The 14,136-nt window shown below is 51.5% G+C and overlaps 4 protein-coding genes across 4 annotated transcripts; all 4 read right to left on the minus strand.

The window, feature by feature from the left end:
- Positions 1 to 176: 176 nt before the first annotated feature.
- N7468_001394 (uncharacterized protein) lies at positions 177 to 455 on the minus strand (the record flags this gene model as incomplete). The annotated part of the gene is made up of 1 exon (XM_058470691.1): positions 177 to 455. One exon carries the CDS (start codon positions 453 to 455, stop codon positions 177 to 179), a length of 279 nt encoding a protein of 92 aa, XP_058333832.1.
- Positions 456 to 1,082: 627 nt separating this feature from the next.
- On the minus strand, positions 1,083 to 5,282 carry N7468_001395 (DNA-directed RNA polymerase; the record flags this gene model as incomplete). The annotated part of the gene is made up of 2 exons (XM_058470692.1): positions 1,083 to 4,345; positions 4,469 to 5,282. The coding sequence occupies 2 exons, from the start codon at positions 5,280 to 5,282 to the stop codon at positions 1,083 to 1,085; spliced, it is 4,077 nt and encodes a 1,358-aa protein (XP_058333833.1).
- A 608-nt stretch (positions 5,283 to 5,890) lies between these two features.
- On the minus strand, positions 5,891 to 6,994 carry N7468_001396 (uncharacterized protein; the record flags this gene model as incomplete). The annotated part of the gene is made up of 4 exons (XM_058470693.1): positions 5,891 to 6,106; positions 6,164 to 6,198; positions 6,248 to 6,424; positions 6,511 to 6,994. The coding sequence occupies 4 exons, from the start codon at positions 6,992 to 6,994 to the stop codon at positions 5,891 to 5,893; spliced, it is 912 nt and encodes a 303-aa protein (XP_058333834.1).
- A 1,704-nt stretch (positions 6,995 to 8,698) lies between these two features.
- N7468_001397 (sulfite reductase (NADPH) subunit beta) lies at positions 8,699 to 13,472 on the minus strand (the record flags this gene model as incomplete). The annotated part of the gene is made up of 5 exons (XM_058470694.1): positions 8,699 to 8,728; positions 8,792 to 12,229; positions 12,289 to 13,179; positions 13,241 to 13,380; positions 13,442 to 13,472. The coding sequence occupies 5 exons, from the start codon at positions 13,470 to 13,472 to the stop codon at positions 8,699 to 8,701; spliced, it is 4,530 nt and encodes a 1,509-aa protein (XP_058333835.1).
- Positions 13,473 to 14,136: the final 664 nt, after the last annotated feature.

The raw sequence follows: 14,136 nt of genomic DNA on the forward strand, positions 1-14,136 counted from the left end.
GATAAGCGCGTTAGACACACTACACAATTCCCCGGAGGCTGGATGGAATCTCACTCATACTATCACTGATAGATGATAATGGGATTATGATTTCCGTGCATGATCCTTGTTAGGTTGTACATTGCGCTGCAGATCCCTAGCAGCGAAAAAAAAAATCAGTCAGGAATTCCCACATGTCAACTGGCGTAACTCGGTCGGTAGATGGGTTTCTCATCCAGGAGACGCGGAGTATTACGACCATGGCTTGGAAGTACTATCACTTCCCTGTCTCTCGCGAACTTTTCGATTTTCCGCAAGGTCTGAAGGGCTCGTTGTGGGTCGTCATTCATACCATCGGGCTCCTCTTTGTCCAGGACATCCATGCCGTACGTGGCATCCCCTGGGATTGAAATAAGTTGAAGGCTTGTCTTCGTCCTCTCCTCCGTAGACAACCACACCGATGTGGCCAGGAACATGCCCTGATGTATCCACGATGACGATTCTCCCGTCCGCCGTCACAGGATAAGACTGCCTCCAGGGTCCCTACGGGGGGACTCATGTAAGTCCACAATCCGCGGCTCAGAGTCTTTCGGCCAGTGGGTTGGCGCTGATCCTTGAATGCTTGCTGAGAAAGGACGCATCCCAAAAGCGGTCCAGTGTTCTCGGCTGATATAGATCGGTCAAGCAGGACCTCCAGCGATCAAATCCTTCAACCCCCCCGGCATGGTCACTATGCAGATGACTCAGAATCACGGCTTTCAGTTCTGTTGCTTGATGCCCAGCTGATGAAGCTGCTCCACTATCCCATCATGATGGTCGATTTGGAAGCGGCTTAACCATTTGCTTCGGACCTTGTCAGGAGAGTGTATTAACAGTGACTGAGCATCAGATGGTAGTTTCAATGTGAGAAGAGCTATTTGAGGGAGCTGATCCGAAATCGGAAGAATATGTAGTAGTATGACAGTCCCATTGGAGGATTCATTATGTACAGGTACAGATACAGATCAAGCCAAGCCTGGCCTGAGGAAATGTGTATAATACAAGTAAACACCGGCCACATGCGTCTAAAAACTCCGTAAAAATGATTTTTTGGGTTCCCCCTTTCAAGAGAAAAAGTATTTGCTGTCCCGGATTCGGGTCAGGTCCCAGGCACCCTTGGTGGGAACTTTGGGGAAGCGAAGAGGCAGCCAGAGCCAGAAGGTCTCGACCGCGGGCTTGGCCCTGGGCTTGATGGCGGAGACGGGGCCTTCATCCTCCGCAACCTCAACGCTATCAGAATCGACAACAGAGGCCGTGTCCTGGTTCATCATGTCAATCTCGCCGAACAGAGTCTGGATAGCCGGGTCGCTCTTGTCAATGAGATTTGAGGGGGCGCGCTCCGCAGCTTGCAAGTCCGAAGGAACGTGGCCCATGGCATGCTCACCAAAAGAGTGAGAAGAATGCAAGTCTTGGTCAGTACCGCCCATGCTTTCGAAGATACTGGCCGCAGTCACCATGGCACGGCCCTCGGCCTGTTCAGCCGGATCTTCTGAGTGAAGAAGTTCTTGTCGGCGACGCTCCGCAATAAGCTCAGCGAGCTTGACATTTTTTGTCTTGGACTGGCGGTATGCCCTGATGGCTTTCCCGATCTCATTTGTGGAACGGATGCGAGCCAGGTAGAGGTGATTTCCGTAACGGACATCAAACTCCTTGGCAAGTCGTCCGATGACATCTTCGGAATGCAACTTCACGAAAGAATCGCGGAGGATTCTATTCATAGAGTCCACGGAGCCCGCGTGGGTCCAAAAAGAGTCGTGGACGGCAGAGAAAGTCAGGCCTGCCTTGTGGCAGGCATTGGCGGACATGATCATGTGTGTGGCGTCGAGAGAATGGATGAAATTGGGTGGGAAGGCTTGCAGTTGCTTTCGTCGAGAGACCACGTCTCCGGACGATGGGTCGATGACGTTGAGGTGCTGAAGAGTAGTCACAACACGGCGCGCCTTTCGGGTACGATAAGGCTGGACGACGGGCAGACCAAGAGGGCTGGTCCAGATAACCGTGTTGCGGAAGTGCTTGGTAGGGTCGTCTTGGTTGGCGATCTTCTTCCCGTCACGATCCGACATAGCACCACTGGTGATTTCATCGATTTGCTCGGGAGACAGAGAGGAGGTGATACGATTGGCGCAGTCACCAAGCCAATATTGAATCTCGTGGGCTCCGTTGAACATTGTCCCCAGAGCGTTGAAAACCTTCTTGGCGAGGTACTTGGCACCTTGCTTCTTTTGATCGGCAGTAAGGTCGGGATAATGGTCGATCAATTGGCGACGGATTTGACGCACAGCGCCAATGTATGTAACACCATAGACGTTGGTCATGACTGTCTGCTTGACAATTTTTCGAGCGACTTTGCCATCGAAAACCTTGGCTAGCTCATCACCTGCAGCGGCGTCTTCAGCAACAGCTTGCTTCACAAACTCTGCGACACCGGTGTAGACATCAGAGGGTCGGTCCGAGGGCTCCAGGTTAACTTGCTGAGCACCGACTTGGTCACCTCCAAGGGCAGCATAATGCTGAAGGCCATTGCAAGAACCATCTTGGTGAATTGGGAGGCGGGACATATACTGAGTGGGATCGGAACACTGGAGAGCATTGCGAAGTTCACAGCATGCAGCCAGGCACTGCCATGGGTCTTCAGCATTCAACCACCACCGTTCACCATGAAGGCCCTTGTTGGCAGAGTCCAAGACTTGGTCCAGATGATCCATCGTGAATTGTTCACGCTCAGACATGCTGGCTTTGTCGTAGCCCGCAAGGTTTGCAATTTGGATTTTCAACCAGCGCAGCCCACTTTCGCCGAGGGGCTTCGCGTCCGCGAAGAGAAGAAGACCTCGAGCATTATCGGCACCCATCTGATTCAGGTAAGGTGGCAGAGGGTAGGCTCGACCGCGGAAATCTATGTTGTGAGGTAAATAGAACTTTTCCTGGCGGAAAGCACGTGCAACCACAAGTTGGAAGTTCTGGAAGCAACGCACGGAGTGGAAGCCACTCCTCTGATTTTCAATATCTCGCATCTGGTTTCTCCAAGCTTTGATGGCAGCGGAACCAGCCTCACGGTCGGGGGCAGGCGGAGTAGGAAGGTCTGGTTCCAAGGGTGCCAAGCTCGCGATGCGGTCGCCTGAGTTCCAAGCCTCGATCATGACATTGAGAACATCCGGGTTGATAACCCAGGCAGTGCTACCAAGAACATCAAGACCTGCCGTGAGCTCCTTCAAGTCTCCGTTTTCCAACGCTGCTTGCATATAACGGGCCTGCAATGTCTCACCGGGAGTTGATCGGAAAATGGAATTCTGGTACATCAAATACCCACCCTCCTTAACTCCAGTCCAGGGCTTAGGTTGGCAAGTCATGGGGAGATGGCGACCAATAACACTCGCAGGTGGCTCCTTGGTGATGGTCTTGACAATTTCCGGGTGCATATGGATGAGCCCCAAACGCTTCCCGAAATCGATGCTGTAAGAGTGTTGGAACGCGGGTTGGGTGGTCAAGGTAGCATCACCCTTCTTGGATTTACTCGAAGGGGCTTTGCTGGAGTTGATTAGGAGATTCATCAGAGCCGAACCAACCCTGACTATGGTACGAGGGCTCCAATCCAAGCTGGTATCTGCCGCTAGAATCTTCTGAGAGAGGGTATGCCATTGGATCCGATCGTTCCTGGTGCCCTTTCGCGTTGCAGCCATCTCCCTTAGTCGCTTAGCTTGCTTATTATCGGGGGCCTTGTTGATGGAAGCCTCCGCGATAAGTTCATCTTTCAGACCCTGGCCAATAGCCGAAGCAAGCGCTGAGAGCTTGACGCCCTTTTCCATGCCTTGGTGGCTGAAAGTGTGCATAACGGTAAGGATTGTGAGAGCAGCCAGGCGCTCAGGGTCCAGAGTTCGTAAAAATACGGCGTATTCCACTCTCTCTTTTTGCTCTTCGCTCTTGATAGGTTTTCCTTCGTCCTCCTCCGCAAGCCGCAGTTCCTGCTCGATTTCGGATACAAGACTAGCATGCCAGACGCTCATCAAGGAATTCACGCTGACCTTTTCGGTCATACCGATGCCCATCTTCTGTCGCTCGCTAAATTCAGCCCGCCAGCGGTTGGAGGCCGCCCTGAGGGTATCAGCCTCAAGTTGTTTCTGTCGGAGTTCTGCTAGCAATTTTTGCTTGTCGGCTTCCGTTCCTTGGAATGACTCAGGAAAGGTAACCTTTGTGTTTCCCGAGAATAACCCGAGAGAAGAATGCAAAGAACTCAAGCCCAGGCCTCGCTGATCGGCAGCAAGCACCTCCGGCACATTGTCGCTTGGAGTATCAATTTCGATGGAAATACCATTGGATGGATCTTCGAACGCTAAATCATCAAACCCAAAGTGTCCAAGGTCATCAGAGCAAATCTACACAGGGATGGAAATTAGTATAACCATCCAAGAGCCGCGAATAGAGCCTAAGAAGAGAAACAAAGCAAAACACTTACCTTGGACAAATCCCCCCAGATCTTGATCCGTCAATACTTCAACCGCCAGAAGATCTTCATGTAAGCCACTCTTCTTGGCAAGTTCCCAGTAACGACGAACCGCTCTATCGCGTTGAGCTCCGTGAAGCATGCGCAGAGCCATGCGCGTCATTACGGCATAGGTAACGGCATCTGGCCTCATGCCCACAGACGGCATATCCACTTCGAACCATTTTTGTAACGGAGCTACCATGTTCTGCTCGCTCTTGGCAATCATGTATGAGACCATCTCCTTCAGATACCGGTTGTGGAAAGCGACGTATTCGGGAGAATCGAACGGGTAGAAAGATGAGAGACGATCCATCAAAGCCGCAGCTCGATCGAACCGGCCGACCTTGAGCGACATCTCGAAATTCGCCTTCATTTCCTCTTCGTCACCACCCACGCCGCGAACCTTCCGGAAGATTTTTGGTTGGGCCTCTGGCAGCTCGTTCAGGATGATGAGAGATGACGGGTCGAAGGAATCGGAGAAGTCGAGTACTGAGTCCCCCATGGCTACTGGGCGGTCGGTGGGAGATGAGAACGCGTCTTGAAAGGGCATGTATGATGATTTGTCCAGGATAGGGGAATCGGTGGCCGTCGCGAGGTTCCGTTGGGACTGAAATGATGGTCTCCGTTTCATTTCCGGAGCCTTACTCATCTGAGCAGTTATAGCAGGACTAGGCCGAGTTGTATTAGTGTGTCGCCGTAAGGTCGAGGTGCCCAAAGCCCGATGGGCGCTGGACTTCCGGAGATGGAAGATAGCATTGTGCTGGCGTGCCACTCGCGATAACATGATGCATAAACGTCGCTCGAGGTTTTATAATGAGATATTGTCGCTGATCCGATGGGGGAAAGAATATTAAGCAAACAAGGGTACAGCGAAGTAAAAACGGAATGCAAAGCTGAAGATGCAGGGTCGCAAGACTGGATTCAAAGGACAGGCATTAAGTGTAAGTTGCCAGGATGTCCGAATTCAGCTGCAATGCCGTCCTGCAGCCTTCGATCCGAGCGAATGGGTGATCAAAAGGAAAGGAACGGCGACGAGAGGGAAAAGGGGATGCGCACGAGAGAGCCGGCAACTCGGAGGGAAAAAAAATGTCGCGAATAGCAATCGGGCGCGTGACTGCACGTGACTACACCTGGACCCGCGTTGATTGGCGGGTTGTTCTATATAGGTGGCAATGCCGAAGGCCATCGAAGATTGAATGTTGAATGTTTTCATCAATGGCAGGAGGAATTTATTCGCTCCTTAAGATCCTAGTATAAATTTACTTCTGCATATGGGAAGTTGAACGATCGCTCAATAGATTCGAGCCAATAATGAAGTGAAATAAAAAGTATTTTGCATTGTTCTCTCCCAACGCCGTTTTATGTGCAAGGTGATATCTATTCTCAATCATGTCATAGTTCATCGTCGCTTTCTGCTGGTCCATCTCGCTGCTTTTGGCGATTTTGCTTCATGGCCCAGCCAGTTAAGTCTGGACGCGCAGGGTCAATCCGAGGTGCGCTCATGCCGTCCAGATATGCCTCGCTGTTGATTGCGGATTCCAATTGCGGCAACTCTTCAGGCTTCTGATTGATCATCTGGTTCTCATATGTGTACCATGATTCCTCGGTCTAATATTTCAAGTCAGAACAAGTCGATTGTGAATGCCAAGGGAGGATTTGCCTTACCTCCGCATCTACCCAGTCAAATGTCCTCCATTTCTCTTGTTGCATTTGCTTCAGGAGTTCCAGATTTCCCCGCAAGAAGAGCACTTTGATCATCTGCACCCTTGACCTTGACATCGACAGCACGAGCTTCAGGTTCAGGAACGTCCTCCTCCTTCTTCGCCTTGCCCCCTCGTGCTTTAGGGAGTTCATCCATAGCATCTATGTGGTGGTTGTAAGGCTGCAATTGAACAACAGCCGTGACTGGGGATAGATGGATATTTTCTGGGGATTTAGTCAGTAATCATGACTCATGTAATAGCCCTCAGTTGGACTCGCTCAGCCGAGAGCATTAAAAAATTGATACATACGGCCTTTAATTGTTGCGAGCATATGAACTGGATCGCCCTCCTCAGGTGGTTTTATGCGCCCTGAAAGAGCCTGTGTGCGTATGAGCGACGATGGATCCACCATCTTCTTATTGTCGAAAATCTCTACGTCTGCAGCCTCACCCTTAACTCGGCTGCCGTTGGGGTTGTTGGCCAATGATCCAGCACTGAAGCCACCTGCCATCCCGAATGCATTCTCACGGGCAGAGCGACTCTTTTTCATCGCTTCACCGAACCGTAAACCCGCGCTTGTGTCGTATCCAGCATGAGTGTTGATTGGCACCTCCATTTCAACAACCCCGGTTTCAGGCTTCAACCGAAGAACCGATGGTTTCTGTCCATGAGATGCATTGTAGGGTAGCTCTTGGGGTCGATCTATGTATTGGAAGACATAGCGTGAAACGTCGGAGTCGGTCAGGAAGACATCGTAGGAAGCAATGACTGGGTCGTCTTCGGTGGACTCCATTGTGAGGGCGCAGACAGAGGTTGGTGGGTCGAGAGAAGTGAACAGGGTTTGCGCTTTCTGGAAATTTTCAGGCGAATGATTTAGCAGTCCAAAGTATTCAGAAAGCCAGACCTGTTAGCTATCTTGAAGGTCATTCACTTTTTTTTCCCGGTGGAGGTTAATTGGACTGGTGGGGCACCGGCAGAAATGACCCAGCTCGCCTCACCGCCTCCTCTAGCCTCTTACTTTGCCGAAAAGGGGTATAAATAAAGGCCGCCCCTCCTCTTTTTTTTTCCTCTCTCGAGGACCTGAGAGTCATGCTTGGGAGTCCCCACGGTCCTCCCTCCCTTATGCATGTTCTCCGACGTTGGGTCCAACCCACGTCGCCATTGATACATTCAATGCCTTCCTAGCGTGAGAGACGCACCCCCTGCTCAAGTTCATCTCCCTCCACTGCCGTCGGGAGCCACCAGTCCACAAAAAACCAGCCTATCCATGATGGCCATATGATGCCCAGTGCCCCTCCGCTGGGAGGCTAAACACAAGATGATTTGCTATCGGATGACGAAGAAAGTGTTATTTTCGCCTACAAAAGAGAGCCAGTGCTACCGGGCAAGCCTGGCATGATAGGCACGCTGATGTTTCACCGAATTGTGAATGAAAATGGTTATGACAGCCAACGACGACAGTTTACCAGAGGAATAGCAGTCTTCCCTGGAGATTTTGCACCCATGGGTGCTCGACACGGAGTCCTTCGCGGCTCACTACAACGGATTCTCGCCATTATATAATGGCCGATACAGAAAGTTTTCCCGCACATCTCACGACTGAGAGTGCTTGACACAGGCGAACCTATCACGGTTCCACAATTAAGAGCTTTTGCTCGCCCCTCTTCCGCTCGTGGGTTATCTGAGAGGTGCATGAATATGAGGTTCATGTAGAACAGTCAACATTTTGGTGCTCGGAGCGTATTTGAACTTGATGAGGAATAGGCTGTACGCTTGTGGACTGTTGATTTTCGGTGGCAATGGAGATGATGAACAAGAGCAGGATTTAAACACCAATGAATTTTTTTTTTTTAGCTTTGCTAAAAGCCTTGCCTTCTCGTAACCAAAAAGTATTCATGAGTCGGTAATCATCAGGCCTCATGCTAAAATGATGGGGCATGAGTGACTTGCTTTCCTAGGTGTTCGTAGCGAGATTTCTTTTCTGATCACAAAGAGTCGGTGGCTCTCTTGATGGCCCGAACAGCCAGCCACAGCAGCACCTCTTATTTCCCTCCCAAAGCCAATGCTTGACGCCTGTTCTTGACGCCTGTTCTTGTGTTTTGACGCTAGACATCTAGCCAGTCTATGCGCCCTAGTATTATCCTTCTCTGCATATGGCCATTTAATCATTCTCATAAGCCGGGGATCCTGATGATTAACAAGACCAAGACTCCCAGTCACACCCAACTTGGTTATTGGCACCCGAAATTGTGGCGCCTTGCCTGGGTCCTACTAACTAGTATTTACTGGCTGCAGTCTAATGAGATGGCATAAACCAAGGCATATATGAATAAAAAATGGAATCATCAATTCTTGCACGAGCAGAATATTGGTGATCAAAAAATAATGCGTCTAGATACAAGGGAAACAAAACATTATTGCAAAATTGAGAGTGCGCATTTTGGGTCTCCAAAGATGGTCATAACACGTCGGATATATATGTGGCAGAGCTTCACCCCTATTCCTCTTCCTCTTCGTCTTCGGCGACCTAGTTGGATAAGTTAGCTTTGAGGGGTCGTCAAGCTAGAATGGAATATTAAGGTTCACTTACGCCCTCGTGGAAATTTCTTCCATCGGTGGTCTCCTTGATGATACCGGCACGAATACACCAGTCACCGAAACGCTCAGGGGTCTCGCCGTCGGTGTTGCGCTCCTTAGAGTAGCGCTTGAGGAGGTCTTTCATGATCTCTAGAATCTCATCCTCCTTGATGGAAGAGCGGAAGCGCTTGTTCAAACGCTGACCGTGGTAGCCACCACCCAGGTACATGTTGTAGGCGCCGTATGCCTTTCCAACGAAGGCAACCTCAGCAAGCCATGGGCGCGCACAGCCATTGGGGCAACCGGTCATGCGCATGACAATGCTGTCCTTGGCCAGACCATTCTCCTCGAGGGTGTCCTCGAGCTTGGAGATCAAGACAGGGAGGTATCGCTCAGACTCGGCCATGGCAAGACCGCACGTGGGGAAGGCGACACAGGCGGAAGAGGACAAACGCAGTCCAGAGAAGGCGGTGTTGTCGAGCTTGTACTTGGCCATGGTCTCTTTGATGAGAGGCAAGTCTTCGTCGGCAATCTTCGACAGGATCAAATGCTGGTTACCGGTAAGACGGAACTCGCCCTTGCCTAAGCTGGCAATTTCGCGCAGACCAGTTCGCATCTTGAAGTCAGAAGTATCCTCGATACGGCCGTTTTCAATGAAGAAAGTGAAGTGATTCAGACCCTTTTCATCCTTCTGCCAGCCGAAAGTGTCGATGTTCGAGACGAACTTGAAAGGACGGGGCTCGGCGAAGCGAAGACCGTCGGGAAGCAGCTCCTCAACCTTGCCGCGGAAGACATCCAGGCCCATGTCGTCGATGGTGTACTTCAAACGGGCATGCTTACGGTTCTTGCGGTCACCGTGGTCACGCTGTACGAGCATAATTTTCTCGCAAACAATGTGAATGTGTTCCTTGGGGAAGTATCCCATCATACGACCGGTCTGGGGGTAGGTCTTGGTCATGTTGTGGGTAGAGCCCATACCACCACCCGCAAGGACGTTGAAACCCTCCAAGTGTCCATCGGCACCCTTGATGGCGATAAGACCAATATCGTGAGCGTAGACATCAGTATCGTTGTGAGGAGGAATAGCAATGGTAATCTTGAACTTGCGGGGCAAGTAGGTAGGTCCATAAAGGGGCTCGTGGTCGACAACGGCATCTCCGGCTACAAGGACCTTCTTGTCAGAGTCATCCTTCAACCAGATCTCGTGGTAGGCGGTAGTTGAAGGAAGGAGGTGCTCGCTGATCTTCTTCGAATAAATCCAAGTCTCGCTGTGGAACTCGGACAGCTCGGGCAGCGAACTACACATGACGTTACGGTTCACATCACCGCAAGCAGCGAGAGTGTCCATCAGGGCTTTGTTAATAGCCTGCATAGCACTACGAAGCTTGCGCTTGATGACTCCGTGGAACTGGAAGGTCTGTCGGGTAGTGAGCTTCATGGTCTCATTACCGTGAGAGCTGCTGATGGCATCCATCTGTAGCCATTGCTTAGGGGTAGCAACACCCCCGGGCAGACGGCAACGAATCATGAAACTGTAAGCAGGCTCAAGGCCCTGAGCCTTGCGCTCGTCACGGACGTCACGGTCATCTTGCATGTAGGTACCGTGAAACTTGGTCAGTTGCTGATCGCTGGCGGAGATAGCTCCAGTAGTCTCATCCAAGAGACCCTCGGCAATGGTACCACGCAGGTAGTTTGAGTTGATCTTAATATCCTCGTTGGTGATAGGAGCGGGCTCCTCCGGAAGACCTTCAACCTTGTCGACACCCAGAGATTGCCATAGGCGAGGCTCCCACTCGGAGTAACCAGTCTGGTATCCATCGGGATCCTGGTCATCACCAAGTCCGATGTCGGTGAGCTTGCGACCACCCAAGAAAGCAACACGGGCGTCAAGGTCCTTAGCCGGCTTGTTATAATAGATACGATCCTCCTTGCGGGGCCAGTAGTGGCTGTCACCAAGACCGAAGACGGAGTAGTTAATGGACGAGAGATCCAAATCACCGGAATTCTTGATGTGCTCCCAAAGGACACGACCGTTCTGAGGGAACTCACCCTGGCCTGCGGTACTAGAGATGAATACAATATTCTCCTCCGTAGCAAGATCGTCGACAGGGTAATCATCCATGGCCATAACCAGGGTCTTCAGGCCACGTGCACGACCACGATTACCAAGACGCTTGGCAATGTTTTGGGCATTTCCGTTGTCGGAAGCGAACAGAATGGTCAAAGGAGCACCGAAAAGCCCCTCCAAGAGCTTCTCGTACGAGTCCTTAGCCTTGCGCTTCTGTAAAGCCCGAACCTCGGTTCCGTATGATTCAGAGAGAACGGAAGAGAACTTGGGTTGGCGGTTCATGAGCTGGGTGAGCTGATTGTCCCGGCGGAGGAATTCCTCGAGCTCGCGCTTGATGCGCTCAGAGTCCAGCGCAAACTTGGGCTCGCCCTTCTCCTCGTTCTCGGGGTTCCAGCGGTAGAGAGGCCAGTAGCCAAGGTCAACAGCCTTCTTGGTTTCCTGAAGAACGGTAAGAGCAGAGTCGTTCTCCTGGTTGTAGGGAAGATAAGCGACAACGACAGAGGGTCCCTTGAACTGCTCGGCCTCAGTCATGGCCTGCAGGACTTGGGTGTAGGAGCTATACACGGCGGTGGAAGCGACGTAAGCATTGCCGAGTTTCATAGCGTAGAGACCAATGTCCTTCTTGCGACGGGTAGGATCAGCAGCAGTGCGCTCGGAGTAAGGCTGGGAGTCGATGATAAGCATGTTGACATTCGCACCGGAAGCCAGGACATGATGAACACCAGAGTTCCCAAGGTCATAGGCCCAGGCATCAGAGCCGATCAGCCATTGCGACTCATCGTAGAAGAGCTTCTTAGACGCCAGCAATTGACGAGACAGAGCAGAGCCATCGTTGGATAGACGGGCAATAACCTCAGGGGCGATCTTGTTAGCCTTTGCACTCTCACTAGCACTCAAGGCCCAGCGAGAAAGCCAAGTCTTGGGGGTATCAGTAGCGAAAGTGGTAGACTTGGAAGCCTCCTCGACTTCCCGGATGAAACGAGCGCGGTGCTCCTTGCGGGCAAGAAGGGAGCCGAACCCATACTCTGGGCTGGCAGCAATGGTAGGTGAGACTCCAGCATTCTTCGCATCAAGTTGGTTGGCAATATAGAGACGTTCACCGAACAGCTGGTTCAGGATCTTCAGATAAGCGTTCTCAATGCGAGGCTGCTCGAGACCGCTAGAGGGAGCAGGAGTCTTCGTAGTTCCGACATCCAGATTCTGGACGGGCGAGGGAGCGTTGAGATTTTGAACAATTCCACGGAGGGCCTGAACAGCAGTGGAAGGCTCAATGTATCCGAGGCGGTATCCAACCAGCTTGAGGGCCTGTCCACGGGCAGTGTTTGGGGTCAGGCTGGACAGCAGGTCCATGAATACAGGCCCCCAGCGGGTAGTTTTACGGGCCTGCTCCACAACAGCAATTCGTTTAACCGATGTGGGGATAGAGTTCACAATCTGGCCACCGATCCAGGGCGATACAGACGAGCTGTGATCAAGCCGACGTTCTCGATCTCGGAACCAACTGCAGCGTTGGCAAGAGCATCTACGAAAACACCGGTAGACCCGAAGACGAAGATAGCGGATGAAGGGTTTGCAGGCCCAGTATACTCGATAGCATTGTACTTGCGGCCGACCTCGTTATAGAGAGCAGCCCAAATCTGAGCAGTCCATTCGAAGATATCAGCGGCATTGACAGGGCGAGTGCTGGCGTTGTCCACAGTAGTGGCGGTAGAGCTCAGCGCATCGCTTCCAGCACTGCTATCTCGTCGAGACGATCCAACAGATGAGTTGTCAACGCTCACATTTGATGGAGTCTGTGCTTGGGAAGGAACGTTCAAGGAAGCGGGGGCCTCGGCTGGGGTTGGAGCCTCCACAGTCTCTGCAGTGACTGTCGCGGTACGGCCAGAGTCGGCGTACAAAGTGTCAGCCTCGTTGGTGTGAGAAATGGCGTTCACGCCAGTGCTAATGATCTTCTTGACAAGCTCGGCGTCTTCAACTGGGATAGCCTCATCGCCGATGGAGTTTGAAGGGTCGAAGAAATGAATGACACCCTTTCCGGACTTCCGCGCCAATGCATGAGCTGTGATAGCAATGTCCTGCGCCTCTTGCACAGTCTCGGAGTGCAGGAATGTGAAGCCGCATTGCCGAATCGAGCTAATTACGGAGTAATCTGGCGAAGGAGTAGCATTCAAAGCAACGTGGATGACGACGGGGGTGTTGGCAAGGCGGTATAAGTGAGGCACCGAGGATATCAAGATAGAAGAGTCTGTGACGACAGATACTGTTTCACCATTTTGGACTGGGTGGAAGACTGAGAGCAGGGGATCTTCGTTGGCGCGCACAGCTTGCACCTGCTAGATTGTGAGCCGAGTATTCATAATATGCAATACTCAATTCATTGGAAAGGCTTCTTACTTGAGTAGTTCCCTTTGACAAGACCCCCGGAGTTTTGTTTGCCTTCAGATCCTTTAGTGACTTTGAGAATAATGAGTCGGTCTGCAGGGCAGGCTGGACGGAGAGGACCAAGTCGCTGGCCAAGTAGGCGACTCGCGCGACTATTGCAGTATAGTGTTAGTTATCTGTCTCATATAGGATTCAACCGAATTGCCCACTTACCGGCCTCGCCAGCAGTTGAAACAGAAGCCATGATAAAAAAAAAATGGCCGGATCACCGCACAAGGTGGGATGAGAAAATCGCTCGCGATCTATACTTATCGGCGCATGCAGCGATCTCCCACAAGCCCACGAACTCTTGCAGATCGAGAAGACCGAAGAGATATGACACAATTGGTCTGCAGCTGGAGGTATCGAATATCAAAAAGAAAAAAAGTTGGTTCGAATGAATGCCGGTTTTCTTCGCGGGCACCCAGTCATTTCTCCGCCATCGGGGACGGATCAGCAGGTCTTTCATTGGTGCACGATCACGACATCGATGCAAACCAGCAGTTCAATCAGTGCAAACTTGCCTGTTTGGGCCGTAGTGCGGGGAGGTCACGTGACCGGCGAGCACGTCAGCCGGTCTTTGCTTTTCAACTGCTTTTCTTCGCATCTTTTTTTTTACCCCTCAAATCCCGAAGATTTGGAGAAATTGGAGATACCTACAATTATGTATCTAACGTACTAGTCTTACAAATGAGCCGGTTGCAAGTATCCTCTTGTTGATAATCCTTACCTGCGTACACCGCACTCCCTTTAGGTACTGGCGGTCTCCGATATGAGTCCAATAGAAGGACGGCAATTACCGGCCCTCTCGGGCGAAAGAGTCAAGCTGTAAAAAGGTAAGAATCAAGCTCGCCTCAATACATGAAACT

Source organism: Penicillium chermesinum (genome assembly GCF_028974085.1).
Source record: "Penicillium chermesinum strain IBT 19713 chromosome Unknown utg000002l:1.0-5270490.0:1.0-5274688.0, whole genome shotgun sequence".
Lineage (NCBI taxonomy): Eukaryota > Fungi > Ascomycota > Eurotiomycetes > Eurotiales > Aspergillaceae > Penicillium > Penicillium chermesinum.